Source organism: Xenopus laevis, chromosome 9_10S, assembly GCF_017654675.1.
Source record: "Xenopus laevis strain J_2021 chromosome 9_10S, Xenopus_laevis_v10.1, whole genome shotgun sequence".
Taxonomy (NCBI): domain Eukaryota; kingdom Metazoa; phylum Chordata; class Amphibia; order Anura; family Pipidae; genus Xenopus; species Xenopus laevis.
The window spans coordinates 69,692,586-69,707,372 of NC_054388.1; the positions used below are offsets into that span (position 1 = coordinate 69,692,586).

The window sequence follows — 14,787 nt, forward strand, 5'->3', positions numbered from 1 at the left end:
TGAAGAAATTGAGTGCCGCACGATGGGTTGCCTGATCACCTTTTCTTAAGATTGTTCACCATAAATAACACATTTTTCCAGTTGCTTTCCTTCTTTTACTTTTTAGAAGTTTGAAGTTTAATGTTCTTTACACATCAATATTAGAACAGTCACGAATAGAAAATAGAAAGTCATTAGAAAAAGTCTTTATTTCTGGTGAACAACCTGAAACCAACTGAACTGAAAAGTGTTTGAAAGTAAACAACCCCTTTAAGAGTCTATTCACTTGCTTACCTTTGCTAGATGTGTAAAGCATCAAGCAGAGCTTACCTTAAAAGGAACTGCCGCAATAAAAGGTGCTGATATGGGTGGCTATTTTTAAAATAAAATATATAGGCAAACGTGTTTCCGTATCTTTACAGTGCTAAAGGTTGTTGCATGTGACAGTTCTTAAAGAAACAAAATTCATTTTTTTTCATGTAGGAGGATATAGATTTTCAGCCTTGAATTTCCAGTTGTACGAATTAGCATCTTGCTTGTGACATCCTAGTTATAGTAAAACACTGCAGAATTGAAAAGGTTCAGAGTTTAACATACGTAGTAGGGTGAATAGAGTTCCCTGTTTAGTATTCAGTGCCATTTAACTTTACCTAGAGTGACTGGAATATTTGTCATAACGCATGTTCTTTGGCCATATTAATATATATTTAATATTATCTTTAGTCCTTCAGCAGGCTGGGGTCTGTACAAATCCCTGGGAGGCACTCTTCTGGTCCAAGGGCCTTCAGTTAGACAGCTCCACAGCAGAAAAGTATATTAAAATTTACTAAGACATTCTGGGACCCCATAATGTGTCAACAGCATAGTTGACGTACATGGGACTTTTGATATTATTCCATACCACACAAAAGTGCTACACAGCAGAGCAGATGCAACGCAAAATATGATTCTATTTGGAAACTGCCTTGTCTTATTTGAATACCTTTTTTATTTCCCAAATGTATACCTTGGGGAAAGGATATAGCTACTCTGTAGCTGAGAGATGAGGCATCATGCTCCCTGTGTTATATGTGACTGGGTTTCATGGTATAGTTCAATAGAGAGCTATGAATAACTTGACTCCTGTTTATCTTCTCATGTAAGGACTAAACCCATTGTGCATCGCACAGCTTATCTGCTATGTAAATGTGAGCCCTCTGGCCCAATTCTACACAACAGCATATTTATTTAAACAGCAGACATACTTGTGAAAAAGGTATACAGTTTTTGTTAATTTAAAAGGGTGAGTTTTGGTTGTGTGATGGTTGTGTTGGTTGTATTGTAGCTGCTAGAACGTTTGTTAACTGCTCCATATGCTATTGCCTTTAAGTATTTAGCAAATGATATTTTAATTGTGTAAAGAAATGCAGAAATCACTTGCACTTTATATGGCATTAGAGAGCAGGCAGAAGTTATCTCCTATGAGCACCATGTTGTAATGCCAAAGTTAACAGCTCCCACCTGTCCTGTAAAGTATAATGAAGTGGATAAGCCTGTGCAATATTCATTTGTGCACATGCACACTAGAGCTTGTATGTAAGACTGAGCAGCTGCCAGCCCTTTGGAACTGATGGCCTGTGCTGCTAAAGTGATACTGACACTAAACATTTTCTTTTCAAAATATTAATCTACATTAAAAGTTACATATAGGTCATGTTGATCGTTAGGTCATAGGTCATGCAAACCGACTACTGCTGCACAAATATAGAACATGGGGGCAAGAAAGGTAATGTACGGTAAAAGCATCAGACGGATCGGCGTGCGGCGACAAAATGCAGGTGATAAGGCGGATGTAGTCGTAGGCGTCAAAATATAATTGGACTGAACAAAAGTCTCTGGTAAAAACTACATTACATCCGACATGACACAACTGACGGATGTGAATGCAGAAAGCAGCGTCTTGATCCAACAGCATAACCGTGTCGTTTTTACCTGCTTCTTTTTGTTCAGTCCAATTATATTTTGACGATGTGACTATATCCGCATTATCGCCTGCGTTTTGTTGCTGCATAAAAAATATAGAAATTGTGTTCACATCAGTACTGCAGTGGTTAACTGAAATATCCATGAATCTAGTTCTATGGTTAAAAGGCCCTGTATACATTTATAGATTAATTACATTTTTAGTGTTTGAATCTAACTATTCTTTGAAGGAACAATGTTCCCTTCAGTTTCCTTAAGGATCAATCTGTTGTTCTCCTTTTTTTCTCAATTTGCCCTTCAGCTCTAGGTAAACTGATACCCTGCTATATATCAATTGCACTGCAAAACTCATTATTTCCACTCTCTTCTTCAATCGCCAAAGACGGAGCTCCATTTCATCATTGGGAACTTTATTAACTAACAGTCCAGCCCCTTGCACTTTCCCATAAGCATTGGTCCCTACAGGTAAGGGTCCTGTTTCACCCAATACTGATTGTAACTAGAAGGGGGTTGGTGGCCTCCAACTTCAGCCACATCATGGATATTGGAAGAAGCTGGAGTCAAACTCACAACCTTTTTACAAAGCTGCTGCTTTAACTACTACACCACTGAAGTATCTAATTTCGCATTCTTGATTTGGCCCTCTGGCAGTCATTGCCAACAGGAACATGTGCAGTGGTAGTTGATCTGATCCTGGATTCTATTGCACTAGATCATGGTCGGATATCACTGCTAGGAAGACCGAAACGGAAAATGCGATATGGCCCAATGATTTAGCTATTAATTCTGCCGTACTATGCGGCAATCTACGGGGCTACACTTCTTTAATTTAGTTGGCGAAGTGGCAGGGATGCTATTAAAAGCAATAAGTTGGGGGTTTAGTTTTCATTTAACGCTTTGTTATTAGGTTGTAAGTGATTGGGGCCTGATACCTGTTTGGCTCACTGTTAAACACTCAGGGGTGTTTACTGTATATTTTAACATTGGAGAAAAACATCACTGGTGATGTTACCCATAGCAACCAAGCAGCAACCAAACATCACCTGCAAGTTAGAAAACAAAAGAAAATATCTAATTGGTGACTGTGGCCATCACTGGTGAGGTTTGTCTCCAGTGTTAATAAAAAGTACCCCTCTAATTGTTCCCACCTCTGCATGTGAAATATGGAATATGTTACTGATGTAGAAAATGTAAGTACACTGATAAGTATTGTTCATACAAGTACAATACTTGGAGTCTGTTATTACAGGTATGGGAACCTTTACCTGGAAACCCGTTATCTAGAAAGCTCGTAATTACTGAAAGGCCATCTCCTATAGACTCCATTATAATCAAATAATCCAAATTATTTAAAAATGATTTGCTTTTACTCTGTAATAATAAAATAGTACCCTGTACTTGATCCAAGCTAAGATATGAAGAATCCTTATTGAAGCAAAACCAGCCTATTGGGTTTATTTAATGTTCAAATTCCAGAACCCACCAGCACACCCTGGCCTCTCCAGCATAAGTTGGCCCGGTGCACAGAAGGGATCGGCAACCCCAATTGTAGTAAGCGTAATAAAAGAAGAACTGGCACTCAGAGCTCAATGCATGCGGGCAAAGCCCTGCGTGTTTATTAATAAACACGCAGGGCTTTGCCCGCATGCATTGAGCTCTGAGTGCCAGTTCTTCTTTTATTACGTTTATTTAATGTTAACATGATTTTCTGGTAGATTAAAGGTATGAAGATCCAAATTATGGAAAGATCTGTTACCTAGGTCCTGAGCATTCTGGATAACAGGTCCCAAACCTGTGTATGATTTTATTTTTAAATGCCCTTGAATATGCTTTTGCACAATGTTTCTCTCTCTAACCTCACTCATGAGCAAGACTCTGGATTAGAAACATACAATTAGAACATTAGTGCACATCCATATTTAATAGTATCAGTTAGCCCATTATTTTGCAGATGACCGGTATATTAAACAAACACTGGTGTTATCATATTGAAATATGATCATGGCAATGAAAAGCTTGAAAAGCACGTTGCATGCTCCTAATGAGATGAGTAAATTTGCTCATTACTACTTGAATACAATGAATTTACTTTTAGCCTGCTTGTTTACTCTGAGAAGGTGGAAATTACACACAGTAAACCAACATCCTGGGTCTCCTAAATTGTACCTGGGAACTTTGTAACTGATCCTGCCCACAGTACCTGGAAATATTAATCCTTTTTGCCCGATAGCCCTTTGCACTTAAAGGAACAGTTCAGTGTAAAAATAAAAACTGGGTAAAAAGATCATATGTACAAAATAAAAAATGTTTCTAATTTAGTTAGTTAGCCAAAAATGTAATCTGTAAAGACGGGAGTGACTGGCTGTCTAACCTAATAGCCAAAACCCAACTTCCTGCTTTTCAGCTCTCTGAGTTAGTCAGTGACTTTAAGGGGGCCAAATGGGACATAAATCAGTGAGTTTGCAATTGATCCTTAGCATGCAGCTTAGATTCAAAAGCAAACCGTTATGACACAAGTCACTGATTGGTTACTGCCCGGTAACCAATCAGTGGAAACCAAGAGATCTGCAAAGCAGGAAGTAGTGTTATGTTATGTTAGACATCCAGTCACTCCAGCCTTTTTGGATTACATTTTTGGCTAACTATATTGGAAATTTTTTTTATTTTGCACAGCCTACACCATTTTTATTTTCATACTGAACAATTCCTTTAAGATGGCCATAGATGCAAAGATAAAGTCTTAAGAGTCCATTTCCGGACCTTTTGTGGATAATCCCAAAATTTCTCGTACCATATCGATCAGTCGTTGAGTCGATCAGAGAGGTTAGAAGATTTCTGTTTGCTAACGATAAATATCTCTGCATGTATTGCCTATCTGACAATATCAATGGGTGACTACTATTTGTTAGACATAACTTTCGTACGATTGCTGTCACGGATATTAAAAAATCTGCACGTCTATGGCGAGACTGACAGATATAGTCCATGTTTATTCAAGGCATTAGTTACCCTTTAAAATGTGTTATTCCAATATGACCAAACACCAGTAAACCCCTGCTGGTTGCATTAGCCTGAATTAAATCACAAGTTGTAATGTTCCCTCTAATTCCTTCTCAGCTATTTGTTAGAAAAAAAATCTAAATTTTGAGTTTTCTTTGTGCACACCATAATCTGGTATTTGTGTGAGCACTCATGTGCTCATGATTCTGTATTTTCAGTTCCTTTTTCCATGGCAGTGAGTGTAGTACCCAAGGTGGTAGCCACTCTAAGCAATAACTTCAATAAATATAGACCTCACATTGGTACATTATGGGCATCACTGGCCTAAACAGTATGAGTTCTGTCAATTTAGGACAGAACTGTACTGGGTGGGAACATTTCTGAGTAAAATTACAAAATATACTATAATAGGAGCATATAACAAATGGAACACAATACCTACCAGGAAATCAAATCCATTGCATTTGTCCAGGAAGAACTAAATAACAGCAATTACCACATACACCTGCACAGCAGAAAGAAGAGTATAACCAGAAGTGGGACACTAGCAATTAGATCATTTAAATTTTAGTCTGGAGAGCAGAAGCAAAATAATTCTATATCAAAAAGAATAAATAAGAGCAATTTAAAATAGTGTGACAGTACCACTATCTATATCACACAAGTTAATTTAAACATCATGCTTTTAAGAACTAACCTCTTTATTCTAAGCTTTATATTTCTTGCTATGTCTTCCCCGGTTAATCGCTTGATGCTATTGCTCTAACAGGATAACTAAGCTTAGCAGGAAATTTGCTGTGTGTGCCATTTCCCATTTAAATAAGCTCCCTGCACATCTGAAAGTAATGAATGATTGCTACCATACATATTTATCTTCCTTTTCATTCTACGGCAATGAAACATACACAGAACAATATATCATTCTTTTAAACCTAATTTTTCCTAAATGATTTAACAATAACCACAGCATAGAGTAATAACTGAGCAAACCAGTTTATGCAAATCAGTGACACCATTGCAATCATTGAGTGTATTTCATTATTTAAGGAGCCCTTGTTATAAGTAAAACGTTGCCTCTATAAGCTTCCTAAGTTATACTTTTATAAATGTAATAAATGTTAAGTAAATGATTGCTGACAGAGACCTAACCAATGCTTGTATCTATGTGAGACAGGTTGGCAGCCTCGCTGGTTTGTTTTAGACAATGGGATTCTCTCTTACTACGATTCACAAGATGATGTGTGCAAGGGCAGCAAAGGCAGCATTAAAATGGCTGTTTGTGAAATTAAAGGTAAGGTTAAATGCTTTAAAGTCACAAGAATTAATGAAACTAACTCTGTGCAACATGAAGTTTTTAAACACACAATGCATTTTACAATATCCACATCCATGGGTTAAAGACACTAGATTTATTTATTTTTCCTTTTCTTGTTGTTGGCAAGTGACAAATGGGAGCTACTCAACCTTAAGTTTTACCAGTACTATCCCATAACAATTTGTCTTTTCAGTTCACGCAACAGACAACACAAGAATGGAGCTGATAATCCCAGGGGAGCAGCATTTCTATGTGAAAGCAGTTAATGCAGCTGAAAGACAGAGATGGCTGGTTGCCTTGGGTAGTTCCAAAGCTTGCCTGGCAGATAACAGAACAAGAAAAGAAAAAGGTAATAATGTTACCATCATGGCATATTCTTTAAAAAAAAAAAAAAAACCTTTAGGTGTTGTGGATTGGGCTTTTATTTTTGTAAAACCTGCAATAATGTGAAGTTGTATTTAAAAGACTTTTTTTTTTTTAACAGAAGAGTTAACATAAGGGTTACATTTGTTTTTCCATAGTCCTCTGTATCTGACCAAAGGCCTGGTTTCAGGAGCATAAACCTTTACTAAAACAAAGAACACCTTGGGTGGATATTGAAGAAAGTGTCTCTACTTTCCCAGCAGTCCTGGCTGTGGTTCTGTTCAGCTTGACCTTCAACAAACAGCTGATCTAAAAGAGAATATGTTTAAATAAATATTTTAATATTTATTAAAATATTGTCCAACCAAAGCTAGTGACAGTCTCCCACTGAAAATCGTACGATCGGGAATACACGCAGAGATATTATCGGCAGCCGACAGAAATTTTCTAACCTGTCCGATCGACCAAACGACCGATCTCCGTCGGACGAAAAATGTCGGGACTCTCCACACACTCTCCTCGATTCGTACGATCAGATCTTTGCGTCTATGGCCAGCTTTACTTTTGAATCTGAGCTGAATGCTGAGAATCAATTACAAACTCACTGAATGGATATGTACCATGTGGCCCCCTACAAGTCACTGACTAACTCAGAGTTATAGAGCTGAAAAGCAGGAAGTAGTGTTCTGTTATGTTACACATCCAGTCACTCCAGCCTTTATACATTACATTTTTGGCTAACTAACTATATTAGAAACATTTTTTATTTTGCACAGCCTATCTATCTACCCAGTTTGTTTTGTCAAGCTGAACTGTTCAAATTGAACTGTATTTTGTTCCTTTAAAAGTACAAAATACAGGTCAGAATATTACAATGTTCTGTTGTAACAATGGACAAAAAGTGTAGGATGAAATTGCAACTACAGTGTTCACTTTTGTAGTTGACCTGTGTATTAAGGTGCACACTGTTATTTCCTGTGGCAACTATTTACATGCTTCATGAATTCAGTGTTGTGGCAACAATTTTTATTTGTGGGTGCCAAAAGTTAGGCACCCCCAAGTGATTGTATCTACTTACCTGACACCCCGGGCCAGTGTACCTATCAAGAGAAAACTGACCGTCTTCCTGCTTCTTCTTTCTTCAAATTTCCCTGGGCAGACGCATGTGCAGTAGAACAAAATAGCCTGCTTTTTCGTTAAAGTTCAGCTTTTCGTTCTATTGCGCATGCACAGCCGCGTAAAGGACGAAGAAGCCAGAAGACAATTGCTTTGTGGTTCTCACTGGAATAACTCCGGGACGGTGCAGTTTTCTGCCGATAGAAGACTGGCTTGGGGTTTCAGGTAAGTACTGTATATACAACCACTTGGGGTAGCCTAACTTTTGGCACCCCCAAATATAACATGCCTTTCCTTCTCCTTTAATACTGCTTGCTATGTTAGTGAAATTGTTTTGGATTAACACATTTCTGTTCTTTTTGCAGAAATCAGTGAAACCAATGAATCTCTGAAAACCAAAATGTCAGAACTCCGTCTTTATTGCGACCTGCTAATGCAGCAGGTTCATACTATTCAGGAATTTGTTAATCACGATGAACATAGTCCATCAACTAGCACTGAGGTACCCTTGTGTTCCTTCAATCATATTTGCCTACTTCTGGTGCAAATATTAGAAATGTTTCCTATGTACAGCAACTTAGGAAAAGAGCAAAGTGGATGCTTGAGACATGTAGGCCTAGCTTCTACCTGTCTCCTAATGCAAAAGTTTGACATCTTCGGTGGGTGCAGATTGCAGCGGGGCTCCATATTAGTCATAATAGTTTTGATCATTCTGACACCAGTTAGAAAATTAATACACATTTGTGGTTTGTTGCTATGGGCAACTGCTCTGTGCATTTTAGCACCTGTCTTTGACAATCAGTCCCAGAGTTACATCATTGGACGGAGGAAAACTGCTCATCTGCATGTAGCCTTAGTCTATTCATTTTAATGAGGAAAAGATTACTGATGTAATTTTCAGGTAATCTGAAGTGTCAGATTCTGCTTTGTTTCTTTTGGCAGAGCTTTCTGGATGATTTTTTCAAGTCTTTATGTGTACAGTTTATATCAGTGTTCATATTTGGCATTGCTGCTCTAAAACAAGACTTAGGCATACATTCAGTGTTCTCTATTAGTTATATGATTGATTTTGATTTGTCTTTTACTCTGCCTGTCTATATGGGTATATTTGGATTCATATTTTGTATTTGGTACATAGGCCAGCTGTACACAGATATTGTATAAGTAATCAGAGTATACGTTCTACTTGCTTGTATCTCACTCAAAGAATATGAATGAAGCCTCATCTCTGCTCAGTGCAACCTGCAACACATTTATTGCTACGCTAGAAGAATGTGTCAAGATTGCAAGTGCCAAATTCAAACCAGAAATGTATCAACTGCTGCCACATGACGTGTCCGCTGTGTCTCCTTCTCCTGTTCAAATGGTACAGTACGAGTTCAGATGTAGCTATCCTTTTTTGCTTAGATGGATCAAATCCTATATAATAAAGTTGAAGTGTCTCTGCATCCAGTCCCTGTGTCCGTGGGATTGCGCTACTGCGCATGTGCCCCACGGACCGTCTCTGGCGAATGTTTGACTACATATGTTCTAGCGCCCGTTAATTTAACAGGCTTAATGTCTAGTAATATATAAATACACATGTACACTTGCTCCAGAACCTGACATTAGAGTACAAGATGTCACATATGTACACTGTCCACTAGAATTGAAAGTCAACTGAGAGTCCTGGGCAGAGCCAAGATTAAATTCCTGCCTTCTCCACAAGTACTGGGAAACCACAAAAGCTCCAAATATAACTTGTGAAAATTAACATTAAAGGGACAGTAGACCTCCAGTTCAGCATGAATAGGGCTTGTGCTGAACATACATTTTGCCTATTGTTATAATTACTAAATACAGTATGTATGCCTCTGTTATTTATTGCACTTAACGGAGTAAATTCTGAAAGGAAGTCATTTTCTGATACTTGTTTTTAGAAGCACAAAACTAATTAGCAGCCCCACTCAGGTTTATAAACAAACCTCTCCCCACTCCCAGCTACACTTTGTTGGTCTTTTAGATAAAGAGCAGCTTGTTATATAGAGGGCTGCTGATTTGTTTTGTGCTTGAACAAACAGGAAATAGAATTTGACTTTACTTTCAATTTTATAATTTGTCTTTAGTCCAAGAAATATCAAAAAACACACACATTTCCTAATAAAAACGAAAAAAACTATGTTCATCACAAGCTCTATTCAATAACCAGTGATGGAAAAGTTGTTATACTACTTGCTCCATTTTGAAATGTAGGGGAAAATTTACTTACCTGCAAAATTCGCCAGCGCTGGCTTTGCACACTTCGCCAGGCGTAAATTCGCCTGGACAACGCTAATTCACAAAGTTCCGAGTACAATGGCCGTATATGCTGCAGCAAATACATTACACTACACAAGGCCAGGCGTTAGAGTGCGAAATTGTGCCAGAGTCTATCTCCTTCACTAGCGTAATTACACCAGCGCCCGTTAGTAAATAGGCGAAGTGCCGAAATTACTTCACACTGCCGAATCTTTGCCCCTTTTTCTACAGCAAGTGAAAACCTTTACAGCTGCATTTTATTACTTATTTATTCCAGAAACACAAACCAAGTTGAATATCTTTCCTGCTGACTTATTGTAATGTCCTGTCAATGTATAGCTTGTTTTTGTTCTTTGGAAAATGATTCAGGATGTTTTGTCTCCTGAGCATTTTCCAGCTCAGTGGGTGGACGTAAGTGAAGAATATCACCCTTCATAGGGCTGAATGGAGGGTGATCCTGAGTATGTTGTCACTCACCTGCTGTGCTAATATTTATTTATCTTTCTTTTAAAGATGAAACGCTCCATGAGTCACCCAGGCACTTACATTTCTGAAGGGTAAGTAGATACATACAATGTCATATTATATATGACTATGTTTGTATGACGTCACAAAAGCGCTGCTCTGTTTTTTCACATAACAGAAGCTTTTGTTATAGTTTCACCAATATAGGAACACCAATTATTTAATTTGGAAGGATGAGGCAATCGGCTCTATTAAAAAAAAAAATCGTCAGTGCAGTATGTAAGGATATGCAAAGCTTTAATTTTTTATGGGGACAAAAATGCCCATTTATTGACATGTAGTCATTTAGTTTTACTAAATCGATACGGACTGTAACCTGGCACCTAATGTATTCTTTGGCCCTGCCATCCTGGGGCTGCAATTTTATTATTTAAATTAAATATTTCCACTGAGACATGTAGCTAATGAAAGGGTAGTTTGCTTTGCTCCCAATTTGATTACATTTTATGCTGCCCTTCCGTCTGTGCCTGACAAACATTTATGTCAGGAATACACATTTAGTGGAATCCATTTTACCTAACTCTTCCTGAAAGTCAGGTGACTTGATCTCTTGTGTACCTGAATTTAGGTTTTTGGGACCTCCTAGTTCTGTTTAGGCTGCATGCACTGGTGTGGTGTCCGCTTGGACTTCTGACTTCTCTGCTGAGAAAAACGTTCTTCATGTTTATATGTTTTCTAGGGGCAGCCATTCCTATAAGGATTCATCCTTCCATCGGGCAACTCATCGACGGCGAAGCGCTTATTCTGAAACAGAAACCTGTAATAATGACATGTTTTTAGAAGAAATGGAAAGTATGTTACATATTTTTATTTTCATTTTGGGCTCTGTGGCTCATTTCTGTCTGTCACAAAATTATGTGCTGGTGGCACTGCCTTTTGAATGTATATATGATTATATCAGTCTGTCTTTCTCTCCGTGTTTGTCTTTGTTTATAGTTTCTGACTGTATCTGTTGCGTCTTCATCCATCACATTATATTGCAAAGGTTGACAAACTGTGTGACTGCCCAGCACGAAGGGCCCAAAGGCCAGTTAGGGTGAGGTATGGAGTGAATGCTTATTTGCTCTCTTAGGCATTCATGAAAGCCCTGTCTGAAGGTCCTTTAGGTTGAGATTTGAGGCAAATACTTATATGTTGACCTAGATATTTTAGAAACTGACACAAGAAGACCATGGCAACACTATTTAATAGTTTTCTAACCTTGTTGCGGGGTACAAATAAACAAAAGTGTACCTTCTATTTGGGAGAATCTAGTAAATTAGTATGAAAATACAATGATCTACTGATGCCTTCTTAATACGACTTGCCTATATGTCATTATATATATTTGGCTTTAGTTCAGAAGGTATCATCTTGATCTTATGTGCTTTAAAAGTAGCAGGAATTTGTTAATACAGGATGGGACTTTTTGTCTGAATTATCTCTAGTTGCCTATTCCGGGAATACCAACTAAATAAAGGAAGGCATTTTAATAGTAACATGCACACATTTTGTTTCTTCTTAAAGGGCCTGCACATTGCATAAAGACAGGGATCAATGGGGATCTGTCTCCAGCCAACGTCCAGGAAGAAAACATACACAAGTCTAAGAAACTCTGTGAATCTGAGAATTCTCCTGTTTCCCTTTCGTTCTGAGGGTACAGAAGGACATTTGGGTATTAGACTTTGCAGGAGTACTGCTATGCAAAGACTGCTCGTGCTAGACTTTTGTGAGTACCTGTCCGACCCCTGGATGGATTACGCTGCACTTTATATAATAATGGGACTTTGAAGTTGAAATTTTATCTTTGTACAGTTTATTTCTGAAAGTATTTTCCTACTAACCTTCACAGTTTGAATGCGTATTCTCGATCAAACAGCTGTTTTACATTTTGGAATATGCAATTCTTTGTACTGTTTTTTTATGTTTAAAAATGGCTGCCTGCATAGAGTTATCCAGCTTGGTGATCTTGCAGCTCCTGTTCAACTTCAGTGTTTAATATCCACCAACAGCCAAAGAGTGCTGGGAGATGTAGTTCAAAAACAGCTGAAGGATATCCCTTGCTTACATCCTATATGTTTTAATGCTGACCATACACAGATGGGTTTTGGCCTGTCTGTGGACCCAAACAAATCATTCAGTTTTCAGATATGCTGGGCAGATCTATCCTGCTGACTGATTGCATTGGGCCCTGGATTGTAACTTTTGGCTAATGGGTTCTCCATGGCATTTGGTCATTGGCTGGTGGGGTCAAACAAGCCTGCCACTAGGTAACTACATCAGAAAAAAATGTATTGGTTTGGTAAACTTGCAGAATTTGCATATTTACATGTATGTCTGGACAGCTTTTCTAGACTTTCCTACTGGAAAAGCAAAAGAAACACACACATGACGCATATTCCACTCACATAAGACTGTAATATGCACTATTTCTTTTACACACAAATACAAGTCGTATGTAAGGTTGTTGCTGTGTATCCAAAACCCACATAATTAGCTTTATCATTTTCAAAGGGATTTCTTATCTCTTTAATGTACAGTTGCACTGTATTCCTGATATATATATACCAAACAGTGGTAGCTATATGGAATACTTTACCCCAGCTATATGAAGTATTGTGTCCTCGAGAATGTTTTGAAACTGCCTCCATCCTTCCCCTACCATGCTGGTTTCATTGGCCTATCCTGTTTCACACAATATTTTATATGATGTGTTATTCAATGTTTTGCTTGCACAGTTGGCATTTTCCTACAAGGGTCTTGTCCTCACTTTCCCCTTCCACTTAATATGGCAAGTATACTTTCCAGCATGCTGTGACTTTGTGTCTGCCTGCTAAATACTGTGCCCCTAAGCATGGGCAAATCCATACAAACATGGGGGAGTTCAGTGGGTGTGCTCTGTGGTAGTCATGAGTGCACACACAGAGAATGGTAAGTAAAGGTTTCCATATTATATTTTTTATTTAAGTTGTGTATTAGCTAGTCAAGAAGGATTTTGTGGATCAGATTCTGTTACATGCTTTTTTCTCCCAAATGATCTGATGCTTTGTACCATTTAGTGCAACGGAGGCAGTAACACATATAACACTGTTTGGGGCGCAGCACAAGGTTGCAGATGCAGCAACACCCTAATCATTATGGAGACTGAAAGCAAGGGAAAGGATGCTATTTCTTTTAAGGGCTCTTACCAGCATTTTAACATGCATTCAAAGAGCAAGCAGTGCTAACCTCACACGTTCCCTTGTGCCGAAATGAAAGAGCCAATAAAGGGAAACACATGAAGAAATGCTCATATGTAGGAGCCCTAACAGAGTAAGATATGGAATTTTAAGAGTATTGCTACAGACAGTGTTCTGTAATGGAGGCCACGTGTTTGTGTGTGTGTGTGTGTGTGTGTGTGTAGATCTAGCGGTGCTCATCTTGCTGTTTTGTCACGGTACCACAACATGTATTTAAGCATTAGCACCTTGTAAGGTCTGGCTTTAAGGTGATTTAGATTTAAATATTTCTGTTGATTGGAGGGGGTGTAATTAAACTATATATAAAAATGCATTTGTTTTATGTTAAATGTCACTGGATATCCGTCGGCTTGTCGATTGGCCTGCCAGAAAATTTTGATCAGGTGCCTTCGACATTGGCCATTGTTAATGCTGAATCGTTTCTACCTGACAATTCAGCTCTACATGTGTATGTATTGAAATGAACGATCTTTCCTGGAAACATAGTTTCCAAGAAAGATTGTAATTGTAACGTCTACGGCCATCTTAAGGGCATTAGCTTGTGTGGATTGCTGTATGAGCAGCAATATAGTAGAACATATAACATGTTTTCTGCATCTTCTACGCCACGGTGACTGTGTCTCCTCTTTCTAATCTCTGCTGATCCCTGTGGCCAGATCCCAGGAGTCTCAACATATACCCTTTGTAGCCATTGTCTTGTTTAGGACTAACTAATTCTCCCTGGCACATGCACAGCCAGCCAAACATAAAGCTACACTTTATATCAGAGATGAAGGGACTAAAAAGGAATGTTTTCCATAAGTTTACTATAAAGCAGGCAGTAATAATCTAGATGTGTAATTAATGTTCTTTATATTTTGTCTTTTGTTTATTTTGGATTCTAGAACTCTTGCTGTATGGTTGCTAGGGTCATTGTCCCTGGCAACCGCATAGCACAGTTAATGCCAGATTCCAGTGTGAGTAAAGGTGGCCATACACGGGCAGATTAAAACTGCCGATATCGGTCCTTTAGACGGATTTGGCAGTTTATCT

The 14,787-nt window shown here is 38.3% G+C and overlaps 1 protein-coding gene across 1 annotated transcript in view; it reads left to right on the forward strand.

Annotated features, from left to right (window-relative positions):
- Positions 1 to 14,066, forward strand: part of plekha3.S (pleckstrin homology domain containing A3 S homeolog) — a 17,509-nt gene extending 3,443 nt beyond the window's left edge. The window contains exons 2-8 of the mRNA XM_018238896.2: positions 6,116 to 6,232; positions 6,450 to 6,605; positions 8,101 to 8,237; positions 8,943 to 9,101; positions 10,526 to 10,569; positions 11,217 to 11,329; positions 12,044 to 14,066. Coding sequence (XP_018094385.1) covers positions 6,116 to 6,232; positions 6,450 to 6,605; positions 8,101 to 8,237; positions 8,943 to 9,101; positions 10,526 to 10,569; positions 11,217 to 11,329; positions 12,044 to 12,171 — 854 coding nt within the window. The 3' untranslated portion in view covers positions 12,172 to 14,066. The remainder of the gene's footprint in view (positions 1 to 6,115; positions 6,233 to 6,449; positions 6,606 to 8,100; positions 8,238 to 8,942; positions 9,102 to 10,525; positions 10,570 to 11,216; positions 11,330 to 12,043) is intronic.
- Positions 14,067 to 14,787: the final 721 nt, after the last annotated feature.